Source organism: Monopterus albus, unplaced genomic scaffold, assembly GCF_001952655.1.
Source record: "Monopterus albus unplaced genomic scaffold, M_albus_1.0 scaffold4.1, whole genome shotgun sequence".
NCBI lineage: Eukaryota > Metazoa > Chordata > Actinopteri > Synbranchiformes > Synbranchidae > Monopterus > Monopterus albus.
The window spans coordinates 4,311,656-4,323,386 of NW_018127884.1; the positions used below are offsets into that span (position 1 = coordinate 4,311,656).

The 11,731-nt window shown below is 39.1% G+C and overlaps 1 protein-coding gene across 1 annotated transcript in view; it reads left to right on the plus strand.

Annotated features, from left to right (window-relative positions):
* The window catches only part of syt7b (synaptotagmin VIIb), a 78,764-nt gene extending 71,552 nt beyond the window's left edge, over window positions 1–7,212 (plus strand). Inside the window, exons 12-15 of the mRNA XM_020608372.1 lie at window positions 1–100; window positions 417–531; window positions 723–922; window positions 4,027–7,212. The exon at window positions 1–100 is cut by the window's left edge and continues 21 nt beyond it. Coding sequence (XP_020464028.1) covers window positions 1–100; window positions 417–531; window positions 723–922; window positions 4,027–4,131 — 520 coding nt within the window. The 3' untranslated portion in view covers window positions 4,132–7,212. The remainder of the gene's footprint in view (window positions 101–416; window positions 532–722; window positions 923–4,026) is intronic.
* Window positions 7,213–11,731: the final 4,519 nt, after the last annotated feature.

Sequence of the window (11,731 nt, forward strand, 5' to 3'; positions counted from 1 at the left end):
GAATGACCCCATAGGAGAGGTGTCCATCCCCCTCAACAAACTGGACCTGGCAAACATGCAGACTTTCTGGAAGGAGCTGAAACCATGTAGTGATGGCAGCGTGAGTAGGAAAGAAAAAAGGGGGAGGGAAGGAAGGAAGGAGGTAGAGAAGAAGAAGAGTTGTAGGGAGGCGGGGGGCAGAGAAGATGGGACAGAATGTATCAAATGATGTCATTTCTGGCTGCCATGACACTCCCAGGGGAAATGTGGCAGCACATTGGTTGGGGAAGAGACAGAAGGAAATATGGAAAGGCTGATAGATAGATGGAAAGAACACAGCCAATCACAGGAAGAAACAGCAAGCAACAGAAGGGAGATTGATACGAAAATGGGATTTTAAAAAGTAAAGGATTTGTTGTTGTGTTTGATTCCTTTAGGGGAGTCGAGGGGATTTGCTGGTGTCTCTGTGCTACAACCCCACAGCCAACACCATCACTGTAAGCATCATCAAAGCTCGCAACCTCAAAGCCATGGACATTGGAGGAACTTCTGGTAAAGATGCTCCATCTTCCATGTCCTTTTATTGTTGCCCTTCTACATCTTTGTTATTTCAAAATAAAAATGAGAAAATTGTTTTTGTTTGCTGCTCGAAAATGACCATGACAGAACAAACACTGCATTCAATAATGCAATTATGAGACATTGCAAACAGCATACAAACAGGCATATTTCCCTCTCTACAGATCCCTATGTAAAAGTGTGGTTGATGCACAAGGACAAGCGTGTGGAAAAGAAGAAGACAGTGGTAATGAAGTGCTGTCTGAATCCAGTTTTCAATGAGTCCTTCCCCTTTGATGTGCCTGCCCACGTGCTAAGGGAGACCACTATAATTATCACCGTCATGGACAAGGACAGGCTCAGTCGCAATGATGTCATTGGAAAGGTAACTCCTTCCCTCTTCTTTGCTTCTTGCTTCTTCTTAATATTCTCTTCCTCTGTGTTTTTCTGATTCTGTGACAGACCATCAACAACTGATTACTAGGCCAGTCGTTACTGACCCCTGCTGGAACATGCTGACCAGTCTTCCGCATTGTTAATGAACGAATATCCAACACGAGAAGAATTTAAAACTTTTGATTTTGAGTGTGAACCAGTTGCTTTCACTTAAACTTACACCAATAACCAACAAGTATGATATGCAGTCATATTTGGTTTTATGTAAATACAGTCACCCCTTCACTAAATGTAGAAAGTGTGTCCAATTTCTACTTACTATAACTAGAATATTCCTTTTGATTTGCATGTAGGGCATTGTATTTTTTATGAAAAGTAGGACAGGACTCTGATAAAATGATCATTTATTCAGTGCACGAACATTTCGGGTGGTTGTCCTTCCTCAGCGTGCAAGTCAGCAACAACACTACATCCAAGCACAGATGAACTATATAACACAATCAAGTGCATCAAGGTAGCCAGTGAGGGGTCTCATAAATCACATGACACATCAAACAACCCACCAACGGATTACTGGGCAGGCCTACAAATCACAAAAATCACATAATAAAAAAAGATGAAGTGAATTTTACATTCAAAGCAGAGGACATTAAAGTGCCCAAGTAATGAATCCAGAAACATTCCCTTTGTGGGAACTTTTTTCCTCAGTCACCTCCTCTTCAGGGAAACTGAACAACCTCAGTGCCAGTAAAACACTAGTTACTAACTGCATGACTGAAGGCATTGAAATGCCTGGCAACTTCTCATCATGATTCCTAATGTTGGATAAATAAATACATATTTAACCAGGATGCTGTTTTATTTTTCATCACTAAAGCTAGAATATGTAACTTTTTCCAAAAAAATAGAGAAATTTTGATTCAAAACTTGTCTTAATGTGGAGAGATGCTGTTGAAGCCTCCTGTGACCCAGACTCATTAAACATCTCTGGCAGTGCAGAGATATTAGCTTCTGAAAAATCAGAGATTTTCAATGACAGCATTTCTGCTTGATCAGTGAGTTTATTTGTATTCTCATTTATCAAGGATTCAGCGCTCGATAACACAAACTGGGTTGGTTGTGTTTTTTTTTTTTTTTTATTGCCTCCCTTTTGTTGCCTGAACATTTTTTCATCTGCAAGAAAAACACATCTGTTGCCCCAAAAAGAAAACCGGCTTGTTGAAATTTTAAATGGATCTATTGGGCACAACAAGGCTAAAAAAGACAAGGTTAAGTTGACAATATTCAGTTTTTTTAAAACCTTTGGAGAAGTTATTATTCACTTGTATGTTCATTTTGGAGGCTGTAGTTTGTGCCTTTGTTGAACTCTACTGCATTGTACAGAGAGGTGTTTCTAGCCTCATTCAGTGGTGCAGGAAATACTTGGATCCTTTACTTAAGTAAAAGTAGCAGTACCACAAATACTCAATTACAAGTAAAAGTCATGTATTCAAAAGGTTTCTTCATTAAAGGTGCACAAGTGTTTGCATCAGAACATACTTAAAGTACAAGTACTCATTTCACATTTTACACATTTCACATTAATGCATACCACATTATTATATTATAATTTTGATGCATTATTGTGTAAGTCACATTTAATGCTGCTGGTAAAGGAGGGGGGAGGAGGGCTAGTATTAAGTAGTTTATATGCTTATAATTGGAATTCCTGTTGGGTAGCTTTTGAATTTTCCCCCGGAGATCAATAAAGTCTGATTATACTGTATTTTTTAATAAATATGATTCTGAAAAGTAACTAGTAATTAAAGTTATAAAATAAAGGTAGTTGAGGAAAAAGTACATTATTTGCCTCTAAGATGTAGTGAAATCATAGTATGAAGTAAAAATGTAAAGTGCAGATACCTCAAAATTGTAGTTAAGTACAGTACTGGTAAATGTACTATGTTACTTTCCACCACTGGTCAAATGGAGTGGATAAAATAATAGAAGCACAGGTCAGTGTAATGCAGTACAGTTCAACAGCAGCAGAAACTATCGAAACTTCTGGAATGATTGTACAGTTGAATCAACACCTTTCTAAACCTGTTTCAGCAAAAACCGAGCACCTTCACCTTCATGAAGGGAGGATTTATTGCAGGGCTGTTGTATTAGATCGCATTAGTTTTTAGTGAGGTGTACCTAATAGACTGCCAGCTGAGTGTGTATGTTCAGTTGTGTAGTTACTTGTAGACAAAGTCACATTTATGCAGGTTCAGCTGAGCTGCTGTGCGTTGACTAAAAGAGCCCAGGCTATGCTAGCTTAGCAGTTAATTGAAATTCATTCATTGTAAGTGTGGCCATTTAACATTGCCTGTGCTTCAGCTATAAAAGTACATAATTCTTTTGAGGAAACACAAAAAATGATTAGGAATTTACAAATTTGTAAAATAAAGCATTGCCAAAGTTTAGTTGACTATTAACACAATTAATAATTATACATACTGTAGAGGATATAATATAAAGGCATTACTGGAAACACTTTTAAGCTCATATCAAGTAATTTTTCCTTCAGATACTGTAAGACTGTAGCTGTCAGGTCTTTATTACATGCATGAGTTATTATACTTTGTCATACACATCTACAGCAACACCAGTTGCTATACTTGTTGCCATTCTAACCACACCTGCCTACACACAGCAGTTATGTTGCATATTATACACTAAAAATTAACTAAAATCTGAGGACAGTTTACACTGAGGATTCAGCACCCAATTACAGTAGACAGTGTAAGTTGCATAGTTTTTTTTTTTCCTGTGATTTGCACAGATGTGGAACTGCTGTCTCACTGTTTGATCTTCATTAGTGTGAGCATTACCCTTTCTCAGAACATTTCAGCAAGTGAAATCTTCCTCTAATGGCTCTTTATCTGCCTTGGATTTGAATTAAATTCTGATTAGAGTGGCAGGCTTAGTGGTGAAAGCATTGCCAGATTTAAGACGCAGTAAGTTTTTTTTCCACTTAATAACTCACTACATTTTAGGAAGGCTCTTTACAAATAACATCAATCTCTGTGTGATATAACAAGAGTTATAGTGACTCTGTTTTTCTTGCAGATTTATCTGTCATGGAAGAGTGGCCCTGCTGAGGTAAAACACTGGAAAGACATGATGGGCCATCCTCGTACTACTGTGGCTCAGTGGCATTCTCTCAAAGCCTGAGGAACCCAGCGACCAAACTGCCTACAGTGTTTTTTCCCCTCAGAGTTCAGCATCAGCCTCTCAGCCCCTGACCTCAGCACATATCCACTACTCCTGAACTGCAATCTTGGGCTGCAGAAAATGTGTCATCTCTTTGTTCTCAGGCCTCTTTGATATCCCTTGCCCTCAGTTCTTGCGACACCATCCTTAAATATCACCCTTGTCACGTTCTAATTCCCACCTGATCCTCTGTCGTCCCTTTATCTGAACTTAAAAATGTCTTTGATGTCTTTACTCACTTCCTCCTTGTGACATCTTCCTATGAGATTTTCTTTTTTCTGGACATCCTTTAGTCTTTCCATCACCTTGATAACCATTCTCAGCGTTTAATATCAGAGCAGTACTTTTTGCCACCCATGAATACAAAGAGCAAACTGATATTTCAGCTATCTGTGTTGGCAAGAAGGGTTGCAGTCACTTATGCACCTGAGTGTGAATGGCTCTGACCCATGCAACTTGTTCACCACCTACATCTGGTGTTGCAGTGAGAAATCTTCTACACTGCTCCTTTCCTCTTTCTTCAGTCCTCTTCTGTTACAGTATAATTCCTCCATGCCCTTAAAATGCCTGAAAAATTAGAGTTAGGGGCTGTATTTAAATGGAACTGGACTAGATGTGGACACTCAACTCATGTTTGATATTTTTCACTTTTCACTCTTTCTCTGGCACCACTGTAATAACCCTCTCTTGGCTGGAACCCCTTGTCGTCTGTGCGTACTGTGGGTGATGTGTTGTAACCCCAAATAAAGTTCTTCAAAAAGAAAAAAAAAAAGTATATGAACATGAACATTAAACACTGGTCCAATAGGACAAGTGTCAAAAACACGTTTATATTTTCTTGGAAGAGAAAACCCAGTGAATGGAAAAAAAAAAGATTTAAATGATTAATGTTGTGTTTTATTTTATGGTTTTCAAAAGAACATCAATGTGTTCTTCCAGACACAGAAAATAAGCAAAAAGCCAGCTTCTGTAAGTGTGGAAGTACGGGTTCATGGGTGTGTCCACATGCATTTGTGTGTGTGAATGAGGGAGTATTTTGGACTTGCACAGCTAAATTAAAAATACTGTTGAAAACACCATTGTCCTTGATAATGATGGTGAAAATAAGGTACTGTTAGAAGTTGTAGTGTTGAAGTTTGCTGAAAAAAAGGGGGAGGTCACTAAGGTTCAAAAGTCAGTCCACCCAAAATCACAAATGCACATACTGAATTTTTAGCGCATCCCTAGTGATGTCAAGCCAGGCAGATGTATGAGTCGTAAGCTTTCGTGATCAGTTGAGATCAGCTACAACCGGGGTGGCGTGGCAACTACAGCTTTGTATAGATGTAAGTTGGAAAACTCAAGGTCCTTTTACTACCTTGTACTGCTTGTATTTTTCTCAACCACATCTCACAGTTCACCTCGGTGTATGGTGTTTGCTTACACACAGTGGCATTGCATCAATACATACAAAACTCAAGGCATGAGTGACAAAGCTAAAAGCTACAGTACCCCCATGAGAGACAGTCAAAAGGAAATAGCTAGAAAGTGGACCTTGATCTTTTTTCCACTGGTCTAACTATTGTTTCTGAGGTTTAAAATTAATTGATCTTTTTTGGTTTGTTTTGGATGAACATACAGTGTAATCTTTTTCATTTTTTTACAAAATACTGAGTCCAAGAACAACATTAGACCTGATTTTTGTATTGTCTTAGGTGTTTCCAACAAAGTACAGCCCAGTCTTCCAGATATTTGCTTCACTGCCTGAATGTGACCTCCCCTGAGTTATAACATGTGCTAAGTGTTGAAGAGAGAGTAATATTATGTGGGGAAGTCTTTTTTACATTCCACTGTTTGTCTTTGTCTATGGGATGCATGTAAGTTTGTGTGTTTGCCCTGTGTGTGAGCATATTTCTTGTGAGTCCCTCTGTGTGTATATCTGCACTGAGTTCAATTTTGCAAGTTTAATACAGAACAATATTGTTTACCATTTTTAATCTGTATGAAACAATCCAGATGTACAAAGAAATATGTTTTTTTAAGTGGTCACTTCTTTAAAAAACAGTGCACTTGTTGGATACAAAGCTGGAACAAACCTCTCTTCATTGCTGGGTTGTTTTCCTCATGTAGCTTATACTAAAAGAACATTTGGTTTGAAAGGAGGAAAATCTTTTATACATCAGCTGAAAGTGAAGGTCAAAAGAAAAATGTCACAAACCAGTTTTACAATTCTAGATGAAACCTGTTTCCTTTTATCTCCATACAACAGATAATGAGTTCAGATATAAGCAGATACATTTTGTCCTATCTGTCCTTATTATGTGGTCTGATTCAATTCACTGAAGTCAAAAATTAAAGGGTGCCTCCCTAACATCACAGAGGTGACTTTCCCCCCAAAAAACCCCTGTCGTGCACACATGCTATCTGGCACAAAATATTCTGTGCATCTTGTAAACCCTGCCATGCCTTGCTCTCTACCATATGCACTCCCTCTTCATGTATCAGGGAGGGGGTAGGAAAAAAAGGTGAGATGGAAGATAATCATCACCTCTTTGCATTACTGTTAGCTATGTCTCAGGTCAGAGCAGTACACTGGAGCAACCCAAAATAACCAGGAGCACAGTCATCTGTCCTGATCACCCTACAAGGCATCATTGTGAATGCTGCTGATAAAACATTACACTGCAAAGGCCTGTTTTAGTTTTAAGACGCTGAGCTAGGATTGGCTTTCTACACTCTTCGGTGGCTTAAATACCACATACTGGTAAATTTTACTGGACAAGCTCGCATTACTAATTTAGGGCATTCTGCTTGAGATAAAAAGGGGTTAACCAGCAACATTTTAGTTTATGTACTGTACAAATGATTGTGAAGTGTCCTGTATGGACAAAAGAAATCATCGTTCTTTACTGGGGTCATTGATATCTGTCTGTCCTTGGTATCAGCCCTCGCTTTCACTCCTGTTTTTCTTTGTAATTACTCATCTGTGAGGTGCACAATGTTAAATATCAACCATTTATTTTTTTGAAATCTGTACAGTGTATATAATGATATAAATGTGTATATAAAACAAAGATACTTCTGGTCTGGTATTATGAATTTTTAAGAAGCTTTTTATGGATGTTACAACAAAAAGCTTATTATTAACTTATAGTTTATCTACAGTGGACCTGGTTGGGCACAAATGTGAATGAAGTAGAGACTCTTTACTTTATATTTAAGTACCTTATATTAAATGTTATAATACTAAGTATTGTAATGTAGGACTGAATGAGGAAGGGGCCGTAGAAAGAATTAGCCTTTTCTGTGCCGAATGGAGTCGCTCTTTTAATAGAATACAACTGGGTATTATAGCAACAACATAATGTAGAACACACACACCAACTCTGAACTAAACATATCCTACCCTGAGGGGCATTTTGGGGGATCCTGCCAGGTCTTTCCCCCTTAGGCATTCTGGGGGACCTTGCCAAGTGTCTCTCCACCCCCAACGCTACAGTATTATCAGAAAAATCCAAAAGTAGTAATTCCGCAGAAAAGTAATGTTGAAAATTAATACTGACCACTCAAAAGCGTCAGACTAAAACTACTGCAGACAGTAAACAAAGTGCCCATGGCATGCTCATTTTGCTCATTTCCAGCCATTTAAGGTACCTCTAGATTAGCTTTGCACCCATCATCACTCCAAATAGTCTGTAATTATTTCAGAACAATAAAAGCAAAGAGCCTCTTCCTAAAAATGAGAGGATAGTTCATGAACACACAACTCCTGTTACTGGTGTTGTGTCGAAAGTGGACAGCACAAGGAATCACAACAACATTAATAAATTTGAATTTCTTCTCCATTGACAGGTAAACAATGGTATACTGTATGTACTGATGAAAAGAGATGTGTAACCCCCTAAACAAAGCGGGTAATTGAGAAACCCCATATTTTAACTGGCATAATGCAGACATAGTAACTTCTCCAGCTTTACAACTATTTTACAGAAACAAGGCTTTAACAGACATGTACCGTGTGGTGTTTTTACTTACCGTTAAGTCCCACTGAGTAGTGGAAACATCACTCCCTTTCAAGTAGCTCCAAGGTCGGTAAATCCTACTGGCGATCACTGCGTCTTCCCTCACACGACCACATACAGTCCCAAAGTAGTGAAATTAATTCCAACCAGTAGCTTAGTGCCGACAATAACATCATGGATGGTTAGAATCTTCTCCTTAAAGAAATCCTTAAACTATCACGTAAGACTTTACATTGTTAGAAAAAAAGTCTTGCAACTGAGAGTTTGTGAAACTTGTATAAACCGAGTTACTTCTGCATAGAAGTACTAAAACATACGTACAGCTCATTTTTTGAGCTTTAGGTCACGTCAAGATGATAATTCACTGTTGTAACATTGTAGATAAGTCAGTAAACACGGAAAAGCATGACATGGGCTCTTTAAGTACTCTATCTACAGTTGGGCAAAATCACTGGGTGACAATCATTTTACCTCTTGTGCTCCTTTAACCTTAAACAACATTATAAATAGAGGAACTGTTAAAGCTCTAACTAAAGGGTCTCAGCTAAACAATTCAGAGTTTTTATTAGTGGTTACAAGTCAGAAGTTTGAGAAACTCTGGTTTTATCTTTTATATACTTTGTTTTTTGTTAAATAAAATATGTAAAATCAGATCCTGAAATGTTACTAATAATTACATCTGACAAACAAATGCAGTGGACTAATAAGTAAAACATTTCCACCTGAAGGCAACAGATAATGAAAATATTAAAGGAAAGGAACTAAAAACTGTCCTTCAATAAATGTACTTAGTTCAATTCCACTGCTCTACAAAGCATGGATCTAACTCAAGTCACAACCCAAAATGTAAGTGCGGTTTTCACTGACGTAAGACATTTCACAAAGACTGGCTGCTAACTCACTGTCACCCCAGTTCAGTTTGATTTGGGGTGTTGATGGTTTCTTTTGTAGAGGTTTTGCAAATCCATGCACCAACTGATACTGCCACATTTGTCACAGACACTGCTGGAAATACATAATTTCCTTTTTATTTTTCTCTTTCTTCCTGTTCAAGCAGAAATAGAGCCTTAATTTTAAGAGTAATTAGAATTAATAAAATTACCTTCTCTGTGACCTATACTCACACTACCTCTTCATCTTCAACATAAGGTAACATCTAAGAGAAAAACTGTTCATGTATGTAATGAGAAAGGGTTCAATTTACCAATTTAACTAACATTTCCATCCTCACAACCTGGCGGCTTTCTTTTCCTACCAGTGAGAACAGTTTCCCTTTGCTCATCCCTCTCCAGCAGACATGGGAAGGAAATGAAGGCTAGGGATTTTGGTGGGGGTGCTTGAGAGAGGAAACAAGAGAACATGAGATTGAAATTCCAGGGGAGCAGAGGGTGACGGAAGGACTGAGAATAAAACAGGGAGCTGTCACGACACACGAGGCATGACAGGAGCGCTGGGCTACAGATAGGCACAGTGGGTGTGTGTGGGCAACTGAGGAATATACAGTACACTCTGAAGAGGAGCCAGTGCAATGAAGATGTGAACTGTATTCCCTGTGGATCCACAGGTTACATCTCTTTTCTTAAAGGCAGGGAATGTTTAAACTGTAGTATGTAGTGTGTATACAGACACAATTATGTGATAAAACTTGATTCAGACTTTTCAAATTCTTGGCTCATTTTATGCCATAAGATTAGTGGTGGAAAGATTCAAATCTTTACTAATAAGTACAAATAGTGTTACAACAATATTATAGCTACATATTATTTATAGATTGTAAAAAGAAATGCATCAATGTTTAAGTAGCACTTTACTGCTATCATTGGCTAAGGTGGAACTAGTTTTAATTACATTTTATAACATTAGGTATTTTAGTTCAGTGGGTCCCAGCCTAGGGGCTAAGCTGCTTTCACAGTTAAATATGATGAGTCAGGAGATTGTGAATAGTATAAGAAAGAAGGGAGAACAGTGCTATGCTACATGTCTGGATTCATCTATTGGACTTTTCCCTAATGTCTGCTCTTTTTGTGAAATACTGGATCAGTTATTCCTCTCTGGGCCCTGAACATTCTTTGAAACCATCTCTGAAATGCATAGGATAAATGTCATTTTGGTGCAACTACTAACAACTCATAGACATCTGACACGACAAGGGACCCCAAGCAGTTGTAGCAGTTACAAGACAAAATGTTGCAAACTTCAATGATACACTGTATATTATAATTAGTTTTTCATGTAGGATCTTAATCTTAGGACTGAAATCTGTCAAAACATATTTTAAAAAGTATATGTAAAGTAAAAAGTATATTTGTCTCAGAAATGAGGCATAAAATGGAAATACTTAAGCAAAGTACTTCAAAACTGTACTTTATAACAGTATTTTCTACCACAGATTTAAGAAATATGATGGGACCATATCTGACCCCACCTTGGTCCTTTTAGAACAAACAGAAAACATAACAATCAAAGGCTGGGACTCCTAACATGTTCCCTTTAACGTAAAGAAAATACACATAAACATTTGAAACACATTTTATAATTACCCTGTTTGTATAAAACCATGGCAGTGGATCATCTGCACATTATGCCCACCTGAAGGACATCGTAGACCCCCTGCTGGACCCCCTGCAGTTCGCCTGCTGGGCAAACAGGTCAGTGGACGATGCAGTGAACATGACACTGCATTACATCCTGCAACACCTCGTGGATTACAAGCTTTCTGACAGACAGTAAGCAGCAGGTAAGGCTGGGGAAAACCACATCCAGCACCTGGACAATCAGCACACCAATGATTGCATCTCGAAGGACCCCTCTGTCAAGCTCCTAAAGTTTTCTGATGACACAACGGTCATTGGTCTCATCTGAAACGGTGACGAGTCAGCCTACAGACGGGAGGTTGAGCAGCTGGTCCTGCGGTGTAGCCGCAACAACCCTGGAGCTGAACACGCTCAAAACAGTGGAGATGTTAAGTCTGCTCGGACACAGAGGTGAGCGAGTCGACAAAAAATGACGGACCCAGGTAGCTGACTTCAGTGCAAGTAGTGCTCAATTTATTTACAGTGATTTCAGACAAGCAAGTGTATAACCAGACGGAGGATGTAGAAACGGGACTGGGTGTCAAGCAGCAGGTATGGCAAAATCACAGTCAGTGGTGCAGTGATTGTGGGACGGCCGGGCTGCAGACGCTGGGGTTCACTCCTGGACTGGTCGGGGATGATGGTTGCTGAGGAGACAGAGTTAGTGAGGCAGTTAAGGGAAGACTGTGCATCGACCTGCGTGGTGGAGATGGAACTGAGCAGAGGAGGTCCGTGGTCCGGTGGAGCGACTCGAGGAGGAGGAAACAACAAACGTAGGAGAACACCGCTCGGGCGTATGGACGTAAGTGAAGGTAAACAAAGGTCTATATAAAACAATCAAAACAACGGGAACTGACGGGCCTGAGAATGCTAGAAAGTACTGGCAGGGGAATGGATGGTGAGCAGGGAATAAATAGGGAGAAACTAATCAGGTGCAGCTGGTGGTGATCTGGGGACGAGAAGCAGGTGCGTCAGGTAACGTAATCA